Genomic DNA, 26,254 nt, shown 5'->3' on the forward strand with positions numbered 1-26,254 from the left:
TCAAAAGTGGGGCTCTTTCCACAATACTCCTTGCTGCCTCGCCATTAAGAAAGAAAGCTATAGATATGCATATGTCTCAAATATGTAATGTGTGTATTAATATGTATCATAAATACATAAGAATCACAGATACATAACACATAAATCTGTATCATAAGAGAGTCGCAGTTTTCATACCATCCAAAAGAAAAACAGGTCGTTCATAAAATTTTCATTGTGAATAGCCTGTCACTATGCTAACAGATCAAATACTACAGGCACAGCATGCTATCAATACACTATATATTGAAGCGATCTTGATGCAGTCATTTTGACATGGCTTATAAAACAAGCCAGTGCATTTTTCCAGCTTCTTTTTAGAAAACTATATAAGAGTACAAAACAGATATACTCAATTCTTCCCTGAGGTTCTTTCTGTGACAGGACCGTAGATGAGGAAGAAACAGGCATGGGAAAAGGCTTGGTAGTCAAGCAAGGGTGGCATGAAAATCAGACACATCTACTGCACTGATTCTTTAGGGATGAAAAATAATGCATTTATATTTTAATGCAGCTCTTATGATACAGATGTGTTAAAAAATTCACACCAACATGCCCTGCATTGCCAGCCTATATTATATGGAATGTAAATCAACTTTTTAGAGGGACAGGATCTTCTTATTATTGTTTTCTTCATTCTCAGTTCTAGTATTTTAAAAATCTATACACAAAGTGTGTATGTGTATATGTATGTGTGTACACATCTATCTGTGTGTGTGTATATATATAAATATACCTATACACACAATAGAGAGATGGTTAAAGAGAGAATGTTGTTCTTCAGTTCTTTTAAGTTAACAGCATTTAAATATCACTTTGCATTTTACAGCTTACTGAAAACAAAACAAAAACATTAAGTTGATGAGAAATTGCTTGTCTGTTATATATTGGTCACTAAAGTAACCAAACAACAACGCAGTCACTACTCCCTCATTTATGGAGAAGACAGTAATGTATGCATTTGAACCTTCACACTTACACAAAAAAGAATCGTGTGCAGACATGATCAGTATTCGGGACGACCCAGATCTCTCCATGTTTGTGCAGGTCAGGTGAGGTGATTACTGTAGGTGGAAGATAAAATTAAAGAACTATTTTATTTTAAGTTACCGTATCCTTTCTCTTAGAAACCTAAAAGCAAAAATACATGCACAAATTAACATATGAAAAATGTTTAACCTTATTAGCTATCAAGAAATGAAAACAAAAACAATGAAATGTCATGGAACAATTTTACGTTTTGCACATGATTAGTGTAACAACAGGAAGGAAATCACTTGTGTATTACCAAAGCTATGAGGTCCTCACTTGGCAACTATGAAGAAAGCAACTTAGTCTCTTATGTAACCATCAGGTGTTGAAAACTTATAAGATAGTTAACAGTTAACTACTGAAACTCCCAACATAAGAAGAAAAAATGAATTTTTAGCCAATCAGATTTTAAAGCAAGAACAAAGAAAAGTATATGATCTTGCAAATCGTCTATCAATTTTTCTGTCCTAAGTTCAGAATAAAAGAATAATTTCAGCATAGGAACAGAAAGACCTATTGGGTTATCTTCTCAGTGCTTAGTTATCTTTCAGATTTTTCAAGGTATTATACATTCAAAAACCAACTCGAAGAGGAAAGTGGCATATTAACAAAAGAGATAAGCAATCCTTGATCAGAAAGACATAATTACCATTCTGAAAGATCTGCCAAGAATAAAATACTGCACTGTCTGAATTCTTGCCAATTCTGCTCTTTTATTTTAACCTCTATGATCTCTATCGTACCCGTTTTCCATTTGTGCCCTTAGAGATGGTCATAAAGAATAATGCTTCCATTATTCCACTGTGAGCATTCTGTAAATATACTTGAATTCTTAAACACAGGTAAGGCAGAGAATTAACACTATGCGGTTTGTAAAAACGTTCAACTTACCTTCACATAAGGCTATGCATTTTAAGTTACGGCTTTGCAGGAATTGGGATTGCTGCCCTTTTTTCTGTGACTGAATTCCAAAAGAATTAAAAAATTAGAGTAAAAATGGGGCAGTTGCTCAAGTGAAAAAAAATGATCATCATTAAAAAATAATAGTTACTAAGATAGCTCCAGATTAAAGAAAAAAAAAGTCTATCTAGACTAGTAGCAATATCCTGGAATTCTCTCCTAATGTCAAGCTATATTTGTTGTATCACTTAATTTCTGTACATAATCATTATTAAGTCACTCTCAAGATAAGTGAACTAAAAAATGCTAAATTAACGTTCAATAGTCTCACAACATAGAATTAGAACTCAAATGTATTTTTACTGGAAGCCTGGCATCTTTATTTCAAGGGAAACAAAATTAAAGTTGCATGATCTTTTCAAACATTAAAGTCAATTATTCCAAATCATCTAACCACCCAATACCAACCCATTTTTACAGCATCATTAACTAAGCTACAAAGCTTTCGAAAGAAACATCTCATGTAGAAAATCTGAGGTTATGTTTTTGTTTTTAGCCATTAAATTGGCTATTCTATTTTTTTTTAATTTAAAGTCACAGTATTTATCAGATGGATTTTTAATTTGTCCAGAATATTTATTTTCTCTGAAACAACAAAGGATTTGTGCTTGCTCTTCTCTCTGCCTGGAATGTTCTTTCTCCCAGAGAGCCATATGGCTCACTGCCTATAGGCCTTTACTCACATAAAACATTTTCAGAGCATCCTTTCCTGATCACTCCACTTAATATTCATTCTGGTTCCATCTTCCATCTCACAGCATGCAACATCCCTTTTCCCAGATTTTTCCTCATAATATTTACCACTACCTATCATTCTTTCTATCTAAATATACATTCAGGGTCGGCCCCGTGGCTTAGCGGTTAAGTGCGCGCACTCCGCTACTGGCGGCCCGGGTTCAGATCCCGGGCGCTCACCGACGCACCACTTCTCCGGCCATGCTGAAGCTGCGTCCCACAGACAGCAACTAGAAGGATGTGCAACTATGACATACAACTATCTACTGGGGCTTTCGGGAAAAAAAAGGAGGAGGATTGGCAATAGATGTTAGCTCAGAGCCGGTCTTCCTCAGCAAAAAGAGGAGGATTAGCGTGGATGTTAGCTCAGGGCTGATCTTCCTCACACACACACACACACAAAAAATATATATATATATATATACACATATTCATTTATATTCACTCAGTAGAATGTAGGCTTCAAGAAGATTTGTCTATTTTTGATTATCACTGTTGCCCAATGCCTAGGAGAGTCTCTAGCATTATAGTGGGAGCTCAATAAATCCTTGTTGAATATTTATTGAATAAAGGCACTTTGGTTAACGCATGTTAGGGCGAGTTTTATTCCTTTATGAGTAATGACCACTTAAAATAATAATTTTGCAGACTTAAAAAGCCTGAGCATTTATTGAAGTCCTGCTGGCTACTGAAGCTCGAGTTCACTCATTGTATGTGGTCCCTGGAGTCGCTACAACACCTGAGATGCACTGCTGCTTTTACTGCTTGATGCTGGCTCATCCTTGGCTGACACCTTCTGCTTCTTGTTCATCCCTGAAAACATCAGCAAAATAACAATTTAGGAACAAAGTTCTATGGTGCAGCTCAAAATACAATCCATCTACACCACAAAGTTCCACTTGAGGAACGGTCTGATTGCATCAGGCCACAGATGGTCACACTGGGCTCCCCAAGGAGCAGCTGCTGTGCCCTCAGCACCCGGGGTGGAAAGTCAGCGGGTTTCGGAAGTCCTAGTCGAGTGAGAGAGGAGAAAATCCAGTTTGTTTTTCTCTGCATTGAAACGGGGATAGGAAATTCTCTTGCATAAAATTGATATAATTAGAAAATTCTTAAAACTTGGTTTAAAAGGCTTTTAGAACCTAACTTTCATTCTTACCACCTGGTTAGTAGAAGGAGAAGATGAGGGGTATGAAATACGAACAATATCAGAAAAATATATTTATACTGTAACTTAACTTCATGAATTGTTGATATATGCTCCATTTCGTGTAGAATTTACTATTTCTTCTAATAAAGGAAAATTATATGTGTTTCTGTCTATGATACTCACAAGTCCTAGCTTACTCTGTTAATGCCATGATTTTTTACTGTGAAATATTTTAGACAACACAGAACTAAAATTTGTATCTGTTTTAGGTAAATTTATAGCTATACTTTACTTGAAAACGCTCATCTACTGTCCTCAAGTTGAGAAGCCTGGTGATTTTTTGGTTGCTGTTTCAAAAAAAGGCTTAAGGAGAATACACAAAGCGAGTAGACCAAATAGCAAACGGTGTGGATGTAAGCCTTTCCAAGTCAGACATTCCCCTAAAGGTGCAGAGGTGAGTGGGATCAGGTTGAGGAGCAGGCCTGGGGTTTCAGACACACAGTTCTGAGGGAAAGACAAAGGATATTATATGCAGAGAGACTGTTCTGTTCTCTACCCCCTAGACTCGCAGCTCTCAAAACCAACTAAGAAGCTACTTCATCTTCTGTAGTAGTTCTTATATTGTTTCCAATCAAGGACACTTCAAGAATTTGATGAAAGCTATGGATCCTCTCCAAAGACAAAGGAACATTCACGTAGACAAATTTTACATCCATCCGTATCCCCCACAATCCTTCCCACAAACCCATCTAAGGAGTCTATACACCAGCATAAGAAGCAAAAAATCACAGTACTTGATGATTTTCCTTATCCATGCTGAGGATGTATTTACTTATTTAAACTGGTTTTATATTAGTTTTTTATTGTGTTCTGTTTTAATAAGATTTAGGGTCTGATTTACGCTGATTTTAATTGTTTTCTTCATTGAACTATGTTACTCTATTTCCTATACTATCTAATTCTTCCTGGTATTTATTTTCTTAGTGTTATTTTGGCATATTGTATTTTCAACGATCACTGCAACAATATCTCTCAACCCATATGCTTTTCTACAATGTGACTTGGCCACTCCTTCATCAGAAATGAAGTCTAATTCCCCAACTCTTGAATATGGAGGGGCTTGTGACTGCTTGGACCAATAGTATATGTGGGAAGTGATGCCATGTGGCCTCTGAGGCTGGGTCAGAAAAGGCACAGAGTCCACCTGGTGCTCTCAGGACATGTGCTCTGGAAAAGTCGGGCGGAACACTGAGAAACAACTTGCTGTGGTCAAAGAGCATGAACTTGGGCAAAGGACGTAGACAGGCAGGCCTGGTTAACATTCACCTAGTCATTGGACCTCTCTAAGTATCCTTTTCTATAATATGAGGATCTTAAGACTTACCATCCAGGCACCATGTGCACCACATCTTCTGAAGTTGTTTAATGTAATCATATAATCTCTCTCTTTCTCTCTCTCTCTCTCACACACACACATACACACCCACGAACACACAAGCAAAACCAACTATATATGCAGGAATATGAATACAAAAGCATTTAAAAGTCTGAAGGGAAAAACACTAAACACTGATGTCGTAGAAAAGAAAGAAAATATTTCCTTTGTTATTTTATACAATCCTGTGTAGTTTCAATTTCTTTACAATAGGCATAATTACTTTATATTTAAACAGAATAAGTTATTGTTCTAAAAAACCACACTGATCATTGTGAAATATTCCAAAATTGTTTAAAGTGCAAAGAAGTAATCACCCCAAATTTCACCACCTGAGGATTACAAATGCTAACAATTTTGGGATCATTCATTCCATATTTTGAATTTACCAGGCTCCTCCTCAGCACATGCTTTCAATTTATTCCAAAATAATTTTTTTACACAGTCTCACCAAAATATTAACAAGAAGGTGTCAATAAGTAGGATGTTTCTGAGGGTGTTTTTCTAATCCTAAATTTTCCATACTGCTCAAAACTTCTTTAGGGGATATATAATAATCCAAACATCAGAAGTCGGCAGGATACGGAATTACACCCAATGACAGTGGATTCATATGTATGTATACTTTTCAGTGCTTTACTTAATGCTTTGCACATACTACGTTCTCTATATTTACTTGTGGATGGAATAAATGCAGAAACTACTGAAACAAAATTAAAATTAATTTTGAAATTGACAAAACATACATTCCATCTTATACACTAGGGGAAGTATAAATTCATCTTGACACGTGAGCTTTGTTTCCGCTTCTGACGTTGATCAAATGAATTTAATACAAATACATCAAATAAACTTCATTCACTTGGCAGAAAATTGTGCCTGGAATATATAACAATAAAAAATGTAAAACCTAATAAATTTGAGGTTAGAAATCATATACAAGCTTACCTGAGTAACCAAATGATATGCTTGACATTGGACTGAGATAGATTCCACTTCCATACATTGCACCGTGGAGCTACAACGGGAAAGAGAGGGAGAGGAAATGGTCAGTCAACGGTTTCAAATGTCAGTATTTTTACAAAGGACGGCCATCGGTCTCATGTTGGAGCATTAACTCTTAGAAAATAATAAAGCTCTTATTCCAAGATCTAATTTGAAAAGAGTACTAATATTCTGGTCCTTAAAATTCAGCGTGCACTGATATATGGAAAATGATAGCCAGAGAAAAAATCCTTGATAAAGGTTTTCCACTCTACCAAAGACAAAGAGAGTCACGTATTATATGTTATGTTATATATTATATGTATTATATATTATATTGTATGTTAATGAATCTAAAATTCTGAAAACAAAAACAGGCTGAAACACATGACAGAATTTTGATTAGGACTCGCATGCTAATCTATCAGCAAAGTATCCTATTCAGATTTTCATTATACAACACGATCAACCTATTCTCATCTTCCTCCAAAATTTTCAAGTTACAGAGCGTTTAATTAACTGAAACTCTACAACTCGTCTAAGAAACTACTGTACTCAGAGCAATTAAAATTCTCTCTCATTCTCTCTATGTTCTAGGGCCCTCATACCCTATTTAATATGAACTGGAGATTAATTCAATAAATGTACATTTATGGACATTTACATTCAATTGTATCATCTCAACTGTGTATCAGAGTGTGAGATCTAGCACAGCTCATTGGGTTGAGCATCTCAGTTTCTAACTTCCTTATTCCTTACATCATCAGATGAAATCAGCTGTGAGACGGAAGTGGGATGTTGGAGATGAAGGGCATAAATAAGGATGAGGACCACATGCACAACATCCTGCTAACTTCCTGGTGGCTGAAAAGCAGGTAGCAGATGTCTCTCTGGTGTCCAATCTCCACTTTGCTTACTCTTAGCCCTATCTATTCTTCACTTAGAGTATTCACACTGAGGCAGTGCTCACGAAATGTGTCTTGAATTAGCAGCTAGAATGCTTATATGGTTTTACTTTTTGCATGATAATTTTTTTCTTACTTAAGTTCAAAGTGATTTTACTATTTTTTCACAGGGAATTCAATTTTCTTTTTCTTTTCATCCTTATACTGTGTATAGATCAATTCTGTTTCAGTTATTTCATGAAAAATACTTATGCCTATTAGAAATTCCACGTAATTTTTTATGCTTCTCTTTGTAAGTAAAAACATAACACCAGGACTGCTTACTGAACTCCAATACTGAAGAATAATGAAGTCTTGCTAGATCATTCAGAAATTTTACCTGCAGTCTTGTATTAGAAGCAACAACTAGACCATTCCTCAGGATGGAGTGCCAGTTTTCAATGTGTGAGCCACTAAAACACAGAGATGGGGAAGGAAAAAGCAAAACCAAAAATCAATGATCTTTTAATGAAGTCACAATACAATAAGTCATGGTGTCTTCCGAAAGTTCTGAGCTTCCAAGTCAAGTATTATGTAGTGGACTCTTCAGTGTTAATAGCCAACTACTAAAAGAGAACGGTTTCTTCCCCACACATTTCTGGAAGACTGAGATGGAGACACACCCCCATCGACATTAAGCCATACTCACTGAAATGCAAAGGTGCTTCCAAAGAGTTTTTTAGCAGCTCTAAAATTGGATTCTTTGGCTGGTGGACTGCTGAGAAGGAGGAACTGATGTGAAGTATGCATAAACTTCAATTGCTGCCATTTAAAATAATGACAAATGAAAACACGTCAAATTTAACATACAATCAGGCTGCTGACAATTTCAAATTTTACTGGATTAAGAATTATCTAGTTTCAAACCACTGTAATTTTAGGTTACTTACATTAACAAGACCACTCATTTAAAAAAAACTGCATAAATGATAAATCACATGGAACTGCTGATACAAAGGATAATTCTTTAGGCTAATGGAAAAGGAATAGGAGACGGACAATCCAAAGGCATTTATATTTAGCTTTGGAATACACTATGTAATCAATCACGTCCAAGCAGATCTGCTTCCCAGTTACATCTCTTTTTAAGATTTTTATTATTGAATTCTCTACGTATACACTAGCAATTCAACTGGGGAAATATTCTGAGAGTTTGCTAAGCAGAAAAGTCAGTTAGAGATATTAACGTTGTAAAAATTATCATCATTATGCTTTATTTGCATATATTTATAAAATTAGAAATTGCCTACATTCAAATATAGTTTTCCCCTTTGTTCATGGAAAGAAATGAAATCAGAACCTTTTGGATTAGCTGCTTGACAAACATTTTCTAAATGCTGCCCTTGGACCTAGGAATAACCTTGCATAAAAATACAATTCAGAGGAATCTCACAGTTTAGAGATTCTCCATAGATGGGAGAGCTGAGATTCTAGATACTGCTCTTAGGTGACAATCAGAACCGAAATCAGAGTCCATTAGCTTTTTCTTTATTTTGTAAGCATATTAGGCTGATAAGGGAGATATCTAGAGGCAACATCTTCTCCGAAACAGAAAAGTGGAGCTGTGCCAACATGAAACTGACAATGATAAAAAACACATTACCTTCTTCTGGTCAATCTCTAGATAATACTCTTTCTATCACTTGTGGAATAACTAAATGATTTCATATTGACTCTTATTTACTTAAAAGTTCAGGGCAGCAGCCTGAATTTGAATTTGACGTCTTGGAACAGCCTGGAGCTGGTGCACATACGGCAATTCCAAACTGAAGAATCAGGCTTATCCTGAGTCTACTTCAGTTTTCTGGAGAGGCTGCCTAAAAATCACAGGGGTCAGTTCTCCCAACTAATAAATAGTTTTATTTAAATAAAAATTTATTTAAATAGTTTTCCCATTTCTGTACGTATATGTTAAAAAATGACTTACCCTGTTAACTGGCAGTTTCACAATATGTGACCTATTACTTGAAATAACCCTGAAATTAATTAAAATAATCCATCAGTCACAAATATACACCAAATATAAAGTTTTTTCCTTAGCTGGCAAGTGATTGAAACTTATTTTTGCTGAGACATAAACTAAACTGAATAATAATTTTATTTAATTACTTTATTTTGCTTTGCTTCCTGAAACAATTTCAAGAGCTTATGTAACAAAAAAGATAATCTCAAAACACACAAGAGAAACAGAAACTTAAAACCTAAGAAGATACAATTTTTAATAATCTCAATTTCAAATATCACCAAAATGAACATCTCTGGATATAGTTTCAAATAATGATAATCTAAATACAAAGATTAGAACTTGATTCATACATCTGCTTCCTTTGCTCCTCCCTACAGTGCTTAATTAGGAATGAGTTTTTATATTTACAAAGATCTTGTTCTTTAAATATTTGACGATCTCTTTGGGCTGATGGCATACAATTATTCATACATAAACTGTTATTCAACAAATTTAGACACTGAAGTTGAAAAAACTGAATTCAGGTATCTGAAAGAACTCATTGTTTTTATGCTTTTCGGTATACAAAATAATAAGCTGGTAAAATTGTAAAACATTTTGTTAAATTTTCTTTTCCTTGAAAGAGTGACTAACAAACTGAAGAAAATGATCACAAATAATTAAAAGTTAACAGGCTAACTTCAGGGAAAACAAGAAAGAGATTACATATTTGAGATTTTTACCTTCATTTTGACTATGAGTTAATGTAAGAATTTAGAAAGTTAAAATGAAAACTGTGTGTTATTTTACTTAATTTGTAAGAATTTTAATAATAGATCATAAAAGACACAAAGACTTGTAAACCTAACTTTTGTCATGGTCTTATTAGACTAAATTAAAAGTGCATTGTAAAATTCTGACTAAGTGAAAGTTGAGTCATCAGAATCTTGAGGCAGCCAGATTCTTTCTCCTTTGCCCATCTTTACATATTTTTTAAAAACTTTCTGGTTGTAGCATGGAATCAGTACTCATTCAGACCAATCTCTTATAATCTTTACATTTGTATTACTGCATGATACTCATGGTAAATTCCACAGCCTTTGAGTTTTCAATGATTTCAAAGAGACAGGTACATAAAACCCTTATAGGTATGGTAAGCAGATGCTACTGTTGTCATTTTGCGAATGAGAAACCAGAAGGTAAATTATTTGAAGCAGGCATAGCAAGGTGAGCTCTCAATCCACCTCTCCTATTCCTGGTCTAGCCCTCCTTGTAGGATCCGTGCCGGACTAATGCTATAGCCCCACCAGGCTCACCCTGAAACAGTGCATCATCCGCAGTCATCAAACAGAGTCCACCAAATTTATACTGTCCTTGTCAAGGGAGTAAATTATACAAAACATACATTTTAGAAAGATTTTCAATAATAAGTATTGAAACTGTGAGTTTTATCACTTAGTCCTCAGCTAACAAGAAAAATAAATGAACCAAAACGGCTTCACCACGTAACCTAGTTAACCACATTTTTTAAAACTATAGACAAATCGCTGTCAAATACATTGCATACCCGTGTAGCGCATACGACAGCATTTTCTTCCCCTTGTGATGTACAAGTTTTAATTAAAGTGAGAGTCATTAAGGACTCTTGGATTATAAAATCACCAGGCCTTGTAGGCTTGTAGAGCTGTAGCACCGCAGGTCTTGTGAAATAGGCTTTTTTTTTCCTTAAAGCAGGCAGTAGAAAATGATGCTGTTTTCATTAAGAGGAAAATTAAAATTTTATACCATTGCAGTAGGGGATGAGCAAGGGGGTCTTGTTTATCCATTTGCTTCTTGATTTCCAGATAGGGTGCCTGAAAAAGAGTCATTATACTTCTTGATTTTTCTTAAAAATTTCTTTTTATTTTTCTTTTTTGGCAAAAGCAAAATCAGACTGAACCTGTAAGCCTAATCTAGTTAAACTGGAAAATCTGTGGCTGTGACATGGGGACAGCGACAATTACCCTAGTTGTTCCCCCCAAGATGGTGTGAACTCTGAACTTCCGGCAGCACAAAGGACTTGCCCACTCATTTTGCTATGAAGCTTGATCATACTTCAGCCTGTCTTCCACATACTAGGCCATGTCCCTAAAGGTGATCCCAGGCTCCCTGCTGAGTCTTTGCTCAAGAAAACCCAATGCTGCCAAACCACAAAAGGTACATCGTACCAATGCACATTGCTAACCTTTCGGAAATTCTCCTCTCATCCACCTTCTGTATTTTCCATTTCCGCACAGACCCCTTTTTTGTTCCCTCTCTGTTCTCACTTTAAAAACCTCAGGCACCTTTGTCTTACTTGAAGGTGAGCTCAGTTCACACTGCAGTCTCTCTGCCCTACTGCGGTCCTCGAATAAAACCTGTCTTGCCACCTTTAACAAGTGTCCGGTGCTGTTTCTCTCAGTCAATGATCGTTTTTTCACTTTTAACTAACATCAAAGCAAAACTTGTAATAGTTATTACTCATGCTCATATCTGAGGGTACTGACTTAGATACGGATCTTAAGAAGACTGAACAAAATTTACATAAGAAGAGCTCTTTTTCTTAAAAGTACTTAATGGAATTTACCCAATTAACCTTTTTAGAGAACAAAGGGCAATCTTTCTGTGACAATTTAGGTCTAGCTATAGGGCAGTGCATTCCAGAAAATAGGACAGAATAATGTTATATTTATTTGGAGAGGTTGAAAGAATTTGACACAATAGAACCTGACAGTGTCTCTATGAAATGCTCATTGAAAGAGGGTGCAGCATTACTATTTGCCATCTTGACAGTCAAGAAACTGAGGCATCAAGCAATTAAGCAATTTGTTCAAGGTGACAGGCTACATCATTGATGAGCGAATTATACAACACGGGCCTCTAACTTCTTAGGCTGACACTCAATCACCTCCTATTAAAATAACTTACACATGACCCAGAATAAAGAAAGCAATTTTTGGCAGAGAGCTGATCCCAGAGTCAGAGTTTGTAGCTATTTTTAAATCCAAGAATGATCTGATTCTAGGGTATAGTATAAATACCCTATATCAAAGTCTTTGGCGACTAAAAATGTTTACTTAACCTTGTCTAAAATATTGCAATAGATTCTTTTTTTTTCCCTAAGTGGAAATACATTTTATTATTTCCTTTTCCTTATACAAATAATAAATATTTGTTTGAAAAGGAATTCAGATAATACAGATAGGTTTGGACATAGAAAAACAACTGGAAAGGATGATGGTTTTTAAGCAAATAATACAACATGAATTAAAAGATTTCTCGTTTACCATTGTCTGACACACACTATTTGTTGAATGATTGAATGAATATTTAACTATATAAATAAATAACTATCAAAAGACTCAAGAATCAAATTTGGAAATGTAAGAATGTACTTTAGGACCACATTTCAAATAGAGTAGAGATGATGGTGGGGAGAAGGGTGGAGTGGCGCAGAAGCTCTGTGGGCCCCAAGACAGGAAGAATCCACTCTTCCTTCCCCAGAGAAAGAAAATGACCCAGGGTAATACTCATTATAAGCCTGCAAGGGTCTCCAGGGCAGTGCAAGCCTTGAAACCACCATATGCAAACTGAACCCATAATGTCTGTTGTTGTCAATTAAAGATTATTAATTTCTACTAATAATGATGCGTTTTAAACCTCTCTCCAAATCTTTGGCAGTGAAAAGGCCTCAATAATTCAATAGCATGTGCTTTTTCCAAGTGCTGGACCACAGCCCAGTGATGTTAGACTTCCGCAATAAACCTTGATCCTTGCTCATCAAACTTTTCCATCAAAGCCTCCCTAATGGCCAAAAATATAAACTCAGACTCTCAGGAAGTCTGGTATCTTACAAAGCTGTTTTGAGATTCTGTGTTATATCTAAAAGTATTTATGTACAATTTATATTTGATAGAATATTTGCTTTTATTTTAACATTAAAATGATGTTTTGAAATTACTACCATTAATTAAAATTGACAGTCTAGGAAGATGGTACCAGATTTAACCTTTGCCTTAAGATATCCCGATATACTTCCATGTACTCAAACTCTTGCCAAGTTTGAGAGCAGAGCATTAGGATTATAATTATGCAATTTCCCTCCAAAAGTCACAGTGGTAGGTAACATGCCAATACACTGATGTAATTTAATTAAAACATTCTAGTACAGCACAATTTCAATTTTTTATGATTTTAATTATACTCCCATACAATAGAAAAGTCTCCACATCACTACATGGCCAGTACTCTCAGACATTTTTTCTTCTTGGACATTTTTAAAATACGATTTTACTCAAGCAAAACTGAACTGTCCAAGACCACAAGATGATATACTTACTTGTGTCATTTCTCTAATAGAAGTTATGCTATCCAGTGCTTTCATTACTCGATCATAGTTCTTCTTCTGTTTGAATGGGAAAAAAAATAGTATTCACGATAAGCCTTTGCAAGTCTGCACATTACTAGACAAACATATTATTTCTGTGCGTGAATTTTCCATCAGGGTCAATGTGAAAGCAATGACTATGTTGTGAACATAAAAGGGAAGACTTTAATAAGATGGCTCAAGGACACAGGATTTATAACTGAGTCAGAAGAAAGAAAACATTGCCAGTCTTAATACAAGTACATAAAATCACGTTCACCTACAGGGGAAAAACTACAAATGCAAAGAAGATATTGGGTTCCTAATTCTCACTTTCATCACTAAAAAATTAAGCCATGATGAATAAAGTAGGCATAGAATCCTTCTAAAATACAAAAATCCACTTTAAATCCCACAGTTTCATTTTGCTTTTGTTTTGTTTTGACTGGAAGATTGTTACCAAAAGAGTACGACTAATAAGGGTGTAAATGACACGATACACTCAAATGATTTTTTTTTTTTTTTTTTTGCTGAGGAAGATTCACCTTGAGCCAAGATCTGTTGCCAATTCCTCTTTTTCTTTTTTTTGCTTGAGGAAGATTAGCTCTGAGCTAACACCTGTGCCAATCTTCCTCTATTTTGTATGTGGGTCGCCACCACAACATGGCGGACGAATGGTGTAGGTCCATGCTCGGGATCCAAACCCGTGAACCAGGGCTACCAAAGCAGAGCATGCGCAACTTTAACCACTCGGCCATGGGGCCAGCCCAATTCATTTTTAAGCATAATGTAAACATGTGCACTGTTGCCAGTTATGAAGGAAGGAAAGATCTTCCAAGGAAATTTTATATAGTCATTGATTCTGTAAAATGATTTCAAGATGAATAGTAATAGAGACCAAGGCAATTTTAGCTCTCAGGGAATTTGAAAATTTTGATATTTCAGAAGGATTCTACCTCATCTCCATGAGTATTTACAAAATTCTTTTCTCAAGAAATGGTAGTTGATCAACCATACGAATTAAACTCTCACTAACCTTCAGATAACAAGGGAAGGTGAAGTAAAAATGCAAAAGAAAAAGGGAAATTTGTCCTTTCACCCATGATCCTTAAAATTAAAATGAGGTTACATAAGTTGGACTCTCCAGAAATATGTAATGAAATTAAAATAATCATATCTCCCATTATAAACCAATTTATTATAGCTATTTACCCACCTTTCATGCAGATGGGATGTGTAAAGATCAGAATTTGAGAGGATGAAGTGAGTCTAGTTTCAAGAAGTTCTGAAAATGACTTTAAAGGAGGTAAGAATGGGGGAAGTGATAGGATATGTGAAAGACTGAAGGTGGAAGCAAATCAAGTTTGTGGAAAAAGAATCATATTTACTAATAGATAGAGAGTCCATGATAGGTCAAGGGATATGCTTGATGACATAGTGATTTAGACAGAAAGAGGAAAGCTAAGGAGACTCAAGTCTCAATTATTGTTAAAGGTACCTTGTGATGGGTGTGCTAGGATAACTACTCACCCTGGGGTTGAAGGCCAGCATCTGAGGATCGTTAGGATCTACCACAGAAGGATATGGCTCGAAAATGACAACTTTTCTAGGAGATTCCAATGCAGACCTACACATGGACACTAGTAGATCTACCACCTTGAAATACATACATAAGATAGTTACTATCTTTTTGGTTTTATCAAGGGCTTTGCCATTGTTTCTCCCTCTTATGGCAATTAACTAGGAAAGAATCAAGACTGCTATCAACCTTTCAAATCTGTAATTTATGGCTTTAGACCAAACTGGACCAAACTTGACCATTAATTTAAAGTAACTAACATGTGTTGCTTCCAATTACTCACGTCCTAATATCTCTTTGTCATGAACCCATATTATGTACTAACACTGTTCTAGGCTCTATGGCAAGACAATGAACGAGACAGGTCCTTTCTCTTGTGGAATTTACATTCTAATGGAGAAGATGCATAATAAAAAATCAGTTAAACAAATATATACTTAGATACATTTTCTGGTAGTGTTAAATGCTATAAAAATAAAGCAGGCATTACAGACTAAGGCAGTAGGGGGTACTGTTTTAGAGTGACTAGGAAAGGCGGTGATGTTTCAACAGAGACCTGAATGAAGCGAGGGAGGGGATGTGCAACTATCTGGGGAGAAACCATTCTAGGGGAAGGAAACTGCAAATACAGGAAATGAGCTTGACATGCTCCAAGAACGGTATATCTCCTGACATATCCTACTTCTTCCTACTCTCCTCTGCCGAGGGCCATTCATGACCTTTGCTTTGCTAAATATGATGGCTTTATTCCTGTGTTCTTCTATGATTCCTTTGCACAATTTACTAAGAGGCAGTACTATAGAGCACTTAAGGGCCTGGCTCTCCTCTCCAGTCTCCAGAACAATATGCTTCTGGCAACTGAACTAAGAAAACTGACCTGTCTAAATGGAGAGAGCTCAGCAGAACAGACATACCTATCGTGTGAAGACAGGGACTTCATAAGGAAGCAGCCGACTTCATCTTTATAGGGAAAGCTATTTCTAGATAGCTTTTAAACAGGCATTTAAAAAATGCACAATAAGAGCAGGACAATTTTTGATTCTTGTGGTTAATGAGAGGGACATTGTGACCTAATGACAGTCGGGCTTGCTATGTTGTATGTATACTCACAAAACACATCTACTCAATCACAGCATCCAGAATTTCCAGTGACCTAAAATAATTTGCAACACTCAAGCAATTGGGTATATGATCTATAAATAACACATCCTAAAGTACACAGACATACACACCCACAGGACTCATTCAGAAAACAGCAGAACTGAAAACAGCTAATGTTTCTACCACACTATTCCATTTATATGTGTGTATGTATATATACGCAATAAATTGCATTCCAAGCAATAGATATAATAATAAAGACATAATAAAACCCTCCTTTTAGTTTTCCTCTCCCACACTCACACTCCTTTTACCCCAGAGAGATGCACTTTAACCCAGATACAAATTGTTTTCAGCATTATCTGGTCTCCCAATGAAAGTAAACACCCAAACCTGAATTCCTGAGAAAGAAAAATCAGTAAGCTAAAATAGCCTTTTCTGAAACTGTAGGGGGGAGAATTGGTATAATCTTACAAAAGTCTTAAAAAATTTTATGTCTTAATATGCAATTGAAGCTTTGTAAAAGTACATGCCCTTCACATATATGGTCAAATGATCTTAGACAGGGTGCCAAGAACACTCCACGGGGAAAGGACAGTATTTTTCTACAAATGATGGTGGGAAAACTGGATATCCACATGCAAAAGAATGAAGTTGTACCTTTATCTTACACCATACACAAAAATTAGCTCAAAATGAACTAAAAATCTAAACACAAGACTTTAAACTATAAAATTCCTACAAGAAAACAGGGGACAAGCTTCATGACATTTGATTTGGCAATGATTTCTTGGATATGACACCAAAACCATGGGCAACAAAAGCAAAAATAGACAAATGGGACTACATCAAACTTAAAAACTTTTGTGCATCAAAGGACACAATTAATAGAGTGAAAGAGCAACCTATGGAATGGGAGAGAATATTTGCAAATCATTTATCTGACAAGGGGTTAATATCTAGAATACATAAAGAACTCCTACAACTCAACAACAAAAAATCAAATAACTTGACTTAAAAATGGGCTAAGGACCTGAACAGACTTTTTTTTAAGAGGATATACACATGGCCAACAAGCATGTGAAAAGATGCTCAACATCACTAATCATCAAAAAAACACACATCTAAACCACCATGAGATACCACCTCACAACCATTAGGATGGCTACTATCAAAAAAACAGAAAATAATAAGTGTTGGTGAGCATATGGAGAAATGGGAACCCCTGTGCACTGTTGATGGGATTGTGAAATGGTGGAACTGCTATAGAAAACAGTATGGAGGTTCCTTAACAAGTTAATAATAGAACTTCCATATGATCCTGCTGGAAGTGACAATCCCACTTCTGGGTATATATCCAAAACAATTGAAAGAAGGGTCTTGAAGATATATTTGCACACCCATGTTCACAGCAGCATTATTCACAACATGCGCAAAGAGGTGGATGCAATGAAAATGTCCACTGATGGATGAATGGATAAACAAAATGTGGTATATACATATAAAGGAATATTATTCAGCCTAAAAAAGGAAAATTCTGTCACCTGTTACAACATGGATGGACCTTGAGGACATTATGCAAAGTGAAATAAGCCAGTCACAAAAAGACAAATACTGTATGACTCCACTTACGAAGTATCTAAGGTAGTCAAATTCATAGAAACAGAAAGTAGAATGGTGGTTACCAGGGTTGGGGAGAGGGGCAAAACGGGAGTTGTTCAATGGGTATAGAGTTTCCGTTCTGCAAGATGAAAAAGTTATGGAAATCTATTTCACAAGTGAATATACTTAACACTAAGGAACTATACACTTAAAAGTGATTAAGATAGTAAATTTTATATGTGTTTTTTTACCACATAATGATAAAAAAGGTACAAATGGATACAATAATAACGTGAACAACGTTCCCTTTTCAATCAAATATTTATTAAATGTCTTGTGCCAGAAGCTTTAAAACAATCAACACTACAAAAAAAAAAAAAGTATATGCATTGTTTTGCCAACAATTTCAATAATGGATTCAAGTAAATTATAATGAAATAATAGACGTAGGGGTGGAGAATTTAATTAGTAGGATATTTCTGTTAATAGATGTCCTAACCTAACTTCAAAGTAATAGTGTAACTACCGTAGCTAAATTACATACGGTCCACCCAAGGCTCATATTCCTTCCTTCCAGGGTGTAAAGCTATTGACTAGAAGTGGCTTCTCTGTACGGGACATTTCCACCCCTTTTGTCTACATAAGGCCACATGACTAGTTCTAATCAATGGATCATAAGTGGAAAGGGGATGAGCTGATGCAGAAACAGGTGCACCTTCTCCACTTTTCTCTCTCTCCCTCTACCATATATATGCCATGCATTGAAGACAGAAGAGCCAATGGACGGAGTCCAGTTTCCTCAATCATCACACAGAAAGATGCCCAACAAACATTCTAACTGGGCAGCTGTATGAGGGAGAAATAAAAGTCTCTCATCCTAAGCCACTCTAACTTGATGATTTATCTGTTAGAGAAGTTAGCATTCAGAATTTTTGAATGAGGAAAGGTTTATATAACACTGTTAGGATTTGTATTCTATTTGCATGTGTTAATTTTTCCATGGAGCAAAATGTCTACGTTAAAAACTAGAAGGTAACACACAACTATAATTTCTTTTACCCCAAATCATATATTTCTCCACTCTCAGCATTCAAAATGAAAGATTCTGAATAGGGTCTTAGCACATATGGTGAGTGCTATAGCCAGCAAGTTACAGACATCTTTCTTCTTAGACTGAATAATATAATTGAAGAGGCAAATTGGAGGATGACTAAGATACTTAAGATAGAAATGCAGAGAAATATTAAATTCAAGTAATGGGAATTAGGCCATTTTTTTTTTAGGATTTTTTTTTTTTATTTATTTTTTCCCCCCAAAGCCCCAGTAGATAGTTATATGTCATAGCTGCACATCCTTCTAGTTGCTGTATGTGGGATGCGGCCTCAGCATGGCCGAAGAAGCGGCGCGTGCGCGCCCGGGATCCGAACCCGGGCCGCCAGCAGCGGAGCGCGCGCACTTAACCGCTAAGCCACAGGGCCGGCCCCCAGGAATTAGGCCATTTGATGAGTGAAAATAAAAGGTCCGAGGGTTTATAGAATCATGTGCCTCTAAAGGACATTACATACAATCCAATTGGTAGATCAAGACTCTCCACCCTCCCCCGCAGGTATGAAAGGCCTTGGAGCTCTTGCAAATGAGAAAATTCAACTTTCAACTTCAGGTGGGTGAGAAAGGCACATACAGGTGTGGCCCACAGATATACAAGGTATTCTGGAAAAGAGGTGAACTTAAAATTGTAGACCAATGGCCTTCAAACATTTCAACCGTGACTCTTTTTTTTTAAAGAGAATCCTATATGAGAGCCAATACATAAAGAAAATGGAGCCATTCTGGTTGAAGCTGTATTCGGGGGCCTGGAATCCCAGCTGCTTGGACACTCATCCCAGCCCTGCCTCCTGCAGCATCCCTAAGGAATGTTCTTGCAACTTCCAAAGCTCCTCAGAGAACTCCTTAAAATTCAGGAGTCAGTTGATGCAACAAGACTATCTGAGATACAGTTTCTTTCTGTCTAGAAAAAGAGTCAGTTTCCATGTAATCTTTAGGATCATAACTAGAATATTGGGGTACCTGCTTTAAAGTAGTGACAAGAATATTCTGCTTTGGAGTAGAATCACTAAATTCTCTGATTTTTGGATACTGAACTTTAAAGTTGAATCACTAACTTGATCTGATTGAGTACTTGTGCTTTGTACCCATCATTATATAATCCAAAATTAATTTCTCTTTAAGAACCATTATTTTTAGAGATGTATGTATAATAAGAGGAAAAAAAGGCACATACTATCCTATCAATCTAGCCTACAGTTAGCGTGATGCTAATTTGCTTTCTAATCAACTATTTCTTATTTCTAGGCTTTAATTCCTTCCCTTTTAAAATTGTTTAAGGAACCATTTACATCCAGTAAAATGCATAAATGTTAACTGTACTACTCGAAGCATTTTTAATATGTATATACATACATACATTCCACGTAAATATATATGTATGTATACTCACACACTCACACACACACCTGTGTAAAGCTTAATTATTTTTAATATAGCTATAAATAGCATATTTTAAGATATCTTTTTTTTTAAGCAATATTAGTTCTAAGGGATGAGAAAAACTTTCACAGTAAAAAGAATTTTAAAGAAAGGAAAGAAAAGAAAAAGACCTGCCAGGGTCAGATACATTTGAGAAACCGTCTTAAGCATAGGCCAGCCATTTGCTTAGTTTTAGGGATTCTCAGAGCCTTTAATATGCAACTATGTGCATGTTGGGTGTAGGGACAACATCAAGCTGCATTTTTGAAATTTATTTTAATCGTGGAATCATTTTTTCCACATCACATATGATCAGTGTTCTACTGTTTGTATTACTTTTCATTTATAACTTATTACATCACAAATGTTGTCCTTAATATTTCATTAAGCAGATGCACCTGAGTTTAGTTAATCAGTGAAATTACTAGATTAAGGGCATGTAAATCCATGAACCCTGGGCTATCTGTATAACTGTCGTACCTCCATCTAGCGTAAAGCCTGCTACATAGCAGGCATTTGATACTTACTGAAAGAACATCTGTTGCAAGTTGATCATTTTTCCCACCCATCTTTGCAATTTTATAAATGAAACATTGGTAATTCTTTTTACATTTAGCTCCCTGTTACTTTTTAGTGAAGCCGAATATTTTCTCATATGTCTTTACTAACTAACATTACTAAAATAGGTCCGTATTTGTGAATCGTGCATTCATTTCCTCTATTAATCTGTTATGATCTTTGTGTTTTTCTTCTCAATTTTTATGAGCTTTTATATAATTGAGGCAAAACAAACTTTTTAATAGTTAGCTCTCAATGTTCACTATTTTTTCAAGTAAAAAACAAAGTATATGTGGACTCACATCTGTTGATATTTTCCTTTATGATTTCTTAACTGCATAAATGCATAAACCTGAGGCACTCCCTAGGTTGTGCGTGCTTAATTTTACTCTCCTCTAGTTTGTATATAATATTTTTAGGGGCTGGCCCAGTGGCGTAGCGGTTAAGTTCGTGCACTCCGCTTCAGCGGCCCAGGGTTCGCCAGTTCAGATCCTGGGCGCGGACCTACGCACCGTTCATCAAGCCATGCTGAGGCAGCGTTCCACATAGAGCAACTAGAAGGGTGTACGACTATGACATACAACTATCTACCTGGGCTTTAGGGAGAAAAAGGGAAAAAAGGAGGAAGAATGGCAACAGATGTTAGCTCACGGCCAATCTTCCTCAAAAAAAAATTTTTAAACAAAACTGTTCTTTAAGCCATTGGGAATTTGTTTTTGCACACAGTGTAAAGTAAAAAGCTGAAGTGATTTTCCCCCATGTTGCAGGTCACTTGTTCTCACCTACTTACTAAATCATTTTTATTTTACGACCTGATGTGATACCTCCTTTAATATATATTAAATGTATTAATAACTTGATCTATTTTGGGATAATCAGACCAGTTTTTTGCCCGCACTGTATTTTGTTAAAGCATTACAGGATTACATAATATATTCTTGTATATGGTTGGTCTAGCTACCTTTAATTAATATTCGCTATTCTTTTTTAAGTTTTCTCTGATTCTTTTTTCTTATAGACTTATTAGTAATTTAGGCAGGTTCCATAAATGAAAAACAAATTAACCGAAATTTCAATGAAATTGCATGAAATAAATTTTGGCATCTTTATAATTCAATTTTTCCTTCCAGAAACATGGAATGCTTCTCTGTTTCTCAATTGTTTCTTTTTTTGTTTTTATATTTTTCTTCCTATGTCATAAACACTGCTATTGTAAAACTGAACGCTCTCTTTTTCTTATACGTTCTGCCCATTATCTTTTCACCTAAGTGTTAAAAATAAATTGGCTTCCATTTTATGGCACTATAACTTTACAAATAGATTTTACATAATGCATGTGCAAGGGTTTCAATATCTCGACGTCACCGTATAAGAAAGAATCACGATTATTTTTCAAACAATAGGTAGTTGGTTTAATTTCTCCCCTTGGCAATTGTAAAATGACAAAACACACATTAGATAAAAAGAGCAAAATTGAGTTTCTACCTAAAAAACATCAAATGCCGGTTTCCTTTTCAATCTAACAACAAACTATGAAAACTTTGCCCGAAAGAATAGCAGGGGGAGGATAACCAGCGGATCGGATTAAATTTTTCAAACCCAAATGAGGAATAATCAGCATGATGGGTCTCTACCTGAGCTCCAGTCGCTATTTCATCAGCAGCCTCATTCATGACTCCCAGGGTTTGAAAAGCAAATACACACAGCTCTCGCTCACACACAGTAGGCTACAAAAGAAAGGGGAGTCAATTGCAACATTTTTTCCATCTCCCAATTCCTAAATTAAATTTATGACATTCCATTTCAATAAAGAGAAAATGCGAAGTTTTAGAACGTTAAAAAGAAAGGAATCATATCACTTTAATAAAAGTTAATTGCTCAATTTAGGTAACAATCAGTCAATAATCACTTACCGACACAGAGTCACAAATATAAGAAATCCATTTCAGTTAGCTTTAGGCACTTGCACTCAGAATGATTTAGCAATAGATGAAACTACCGTTTAATTGGACAATCCATCTGTCCTGCTTAATACACATTTGCACATGAGATATATTTAAAAAAAGCTGATACCTAAGCTGGTGATACACAAAAAAATGAGGTTAAACCCAAAAGCTGTTAAAACAAATACACAAAGGAGAATTCCACTTTTTCCTAGTCATTTTCTTTGGAAGAAATAAGCATGACTGCTTAGTTGCTACCCAGCTCTTAAAAGATTGGTTTTGTTGCAAAGACTTTTGACTTCAATAACCTCCTGAAGTCAAATGCACTGAAATATACACTCTGCAATTGCTTTGGAAGAGCTCTCATCTTTCAAACCTAATACAGTGTCATCTGTTTGATTTATCTTGTCTCCCGAGTTACAATGCATTAGGTAGCTGATGAAGCCTAACACGATGCGATCCGTGGTGCCACTGCCTAGCAGACAAAAGGCATTTGTTAGTGCCACTACTTCTAGACTCACTCATTTCAGGGGACGACGGTCTACTGCTTAACCAGCGGGGAAGTATGGCCTCATTCCAAATGAACATCCTTTATGTTCGGAATGAGCCCACACGGTGGCTTTGTGGACATAAAGCATGACCAATCACAGAGCTGTCTGGTTGACGTTCCCCAAAGAGAATTTCAGAAAAAAAATGAACTGATATATTTCCTTTGTCAGCCTTAAAAGTGCAGTTTGATTACATTTCAGAAACATCAAGAAAAACCACCTACGGGAGGAAATTAATTGGAGAAAGTTCTTCATCCAGACTCAAGCTATACACACTGCTATATATATCTGGATATATTCAGAGCAGACTGTTCAATTTCTACTACTTTTTCTTTTACTTGAGTGTATAACCTATTCTTAATCTTATTCTATGTGTGTGTATCTATGTGCCTATATCGTTCACCCTAATTTCCTCCATGGACATGGGGTTATTTCTTTTGTTCACTTTCTGGGAGCACGGTATGGTCTGAAATAATAGCAGTAACCGTTTGTTGCACATTTACTACAGTGTCACACAAGATATTGGTGTTTGGGTATAGTGAAACTGTATACAAACAAGAGCCCATGGAGAAGAGACACCTTGGAAATCACCAAGGGCCCTAGGAATTTATTGATGTCCCAGCTACCCAAAGTTCACTGAGGAAGCAAACAGAGATGTAGAAGGTACTTTGATTTTAATACTCTTGTCAAATCATCATACTTTTTTTACGGCCAAAATCCATCAATCCTAAAGCTGAGTAATGGGATAAGGCTCATTTAGTGTATATGAGTAATGATTGGTTTTTACTTTTTTGTTTGAACCTTGGACAATCAATTACACTTACTTTGTGATCATCCAAATATGTATGTATGTATGTGTGTGTGTCTATGTATGTTCACACACACATTCCAGGGACTATAACAATAGAAAGTACCTTTTTGGTACCAAATTGTTGCTTTAAACAATGGAAATGAAAATGAAATAAAATACCTCACTATAGTAGATTGGAACGATAATTTTAAACAATTTTTAATATATGAAAAACTTCAAAGGCTTAAGGAAAAACGATAGACAACAGTTATTCTTACACACATCTCTATCACACTTTGTCCCCAATCTTAGGCATTCCTGGGACACCCTGATTTTGTCTCAAATGATTTTTACCAATTTCACCCAGACCTCCTGTTCTTTATCTTGGATAACAAATTTCAATGCTTTCTGCTGCATTTCTGTTTCATCCTCCTCCCAGACCTGTTTCTAGTCAAACCTCTGTATCTCCAAATCACATGGACTTGCCACCTGAGCCATTATTTTAAAATATAAACCTACATTCCTAATGATAAAGCTATGGTTTGGTTACTTCATGGACTTTTTTTCTTCTCTGCACCTTTCCGGTTGAAAGTTACCTTTCCTCCCATATTCAAACGTGTAAGGCTGGTTTCTAACAATATCCTGTTACTGCAACTGTCGGAAGAAGGAAATCAGGTACCCTAGAAAACTTGCTTTTGGGGTAAAAAAATAGACATTTTGCTATCATTCTGAAAAATAAGAAGTACAACTACACATTACGTTCTTATAAAAATAATTTTACCTTCCCTTCTTTTTAAAATAGCAACTATAGAGGTAGTAATATTGTGATTAATTTATATATTATACTAACATAGTACTAAGTGAATTTTTTAAATAACAATTCTATATCTATCACTCATTTTTACTAGAAAGTTCAAGAGAGTATTCAAGATGTAAATCAGTTTAATTTTGAGATAAATATTTGCAAACTAGTTTTTGTAGACTATTGATTCTCTCCCAGGTCGAGCCACGTTATTTGAGAGAAGTTCAAAATGTCAACACAAGGTGGCGCACTGAAAGTTCTCAAATCGTATTAAGTAATCAAGATTAGATGTCTTATTGCTCCCAGAAAGGACATCCTATTCAAGGAAGAGAAACCAAATCACTCTTCCTTAATGAAACATAAGCAGTTATATTGTGGATTAGCATTCTCCCACCTTGAGTTGACTCTCAGACAATCCCCTGTCCCTAGGAAATTCTGTTATTAACATACTATTTACACAGAAAGCTCTAGCATCAATTCAAAATAGAACATAGTCAACAGCTATTATTGGATAACTATACTGATGTGTTTTATTACACACACTTTAATACAAAACATGTATGCCTAAATATCACCACATGTGTACATTATTTACAAATTCATTTTTAGGTTTACAATAAATCTGTTTCAATTTGTAAAATATCACCTATTCTTAATGTTATATTATTATATCGCCTTCAAGCAATTAGTCCTATAATTTAAAACCATGGCAAGTCCCTCTTGCCATTACATATAGATAATTTTTTGCAATATAATATTCACTATGCACCACTTAAAAACATGGAGAACTTTATATGTCCCTAAGATAAGATTATTTCAGAAGTTTTTAAGCTAAGATGAATACATTTTTAATTTTATTTGAATTGAAGCAATTTAAATGTGAGCAGTAAAAACGTGTTTCAAAAATGGTTTTAAGCCCCAAAGAATATTTTAGAACCTAACTGCATTTTAGAAATTTTGTGTTTTCGATGAATTTAAATTACTTCCTACTGAAACTAGAAATGATACGACTCAAAGAGAATCTAGCTCTGTATTTAAATATAGCATGGTGTAGGGAAGTGGTTTTTAAACCTTTTTTGCTACAGCCTTTTTGTTCAACCAAAATATTTCATGTAAGCCCAATGTAAAACAGATAAAAGTAGATACTGCTCCAGTGGGAGCACATGAGCACAGTTCAGTTTTCCTATCTGTAAAACAGGG

At 35.6% G+C, this 26,254-nt stretch overlaps 1 protein-coding gene across 3 annotated transcripts in view; it reads right to left on the reverse strand.

Moving 5' to 3' along the window:
• The window catches only part of PARP8 (poly(ADP-ribose) polymerase family member 8), a 170,364-nt gene that overhangs the window by 14,649 nt on the left and 129,461 nt on the right, over positions 1-26,254 (reverse strand). For all 3 annotated transcript variants that reach the window (XM_058564110.1, XM_058564109.1, XM_058564108.1), the window contains 11 exons: positions 22,606-22,698; positions 15,136-15,261; positions 13,579-13,644; positions 11,007-11,074; positions 9,204-9,252; positions 7,926-8,038; positions 7,617-7,689; positions 6,297-6,366; positions 3,506-3,579; positions 1,963-2,032; positions 1,019-1,103 (listed from right to left, as the gene is read on the reverse strand). In XM_058564110.1, the coding sequence (XP_058420093.1) occupies positions 1,019-1,103; positions 1,963-2,032; positions 3,506-3,579; positions 6,297-6,366; positions 7,617-7,689; positions 7,926-8,038; positions 9,204-9,252; positions 11,007-11,074; positions 13,579-13,644; positions 15,136-15,261; positions 22,606-22,698 (887 nt within the window). The remainder of the gene's footprint in view (positions 1-1,018; positions 1,104-1,962; positions 2,033-3,505; positions 3,580-6,296; positions 6,367-7,616; positions 7,690-7,925; positions 8,039-9,203; positions 9,253-11,006; positions 11,075-13,578; positions 13,645-15,135; positions 15,262-22,605; positions 22,699-26,254) is intronic.

The sequence above is a fragment of the Diceros bicornis genome, chromosome 20 (genome assembly GCF_020826845.1).
Source record: "Diceros bicornis minor isolate mBicDic1 chromosome 20, mDicBic1.mat.cur, whole genome shotgun sequence".
Taxonomy (NCBI): Eukaryota; Metazoa; Chordata; class Mammalia; order Perissodactyla; family Rhinocerotidae; genus Diceros; species Diceros bicornis.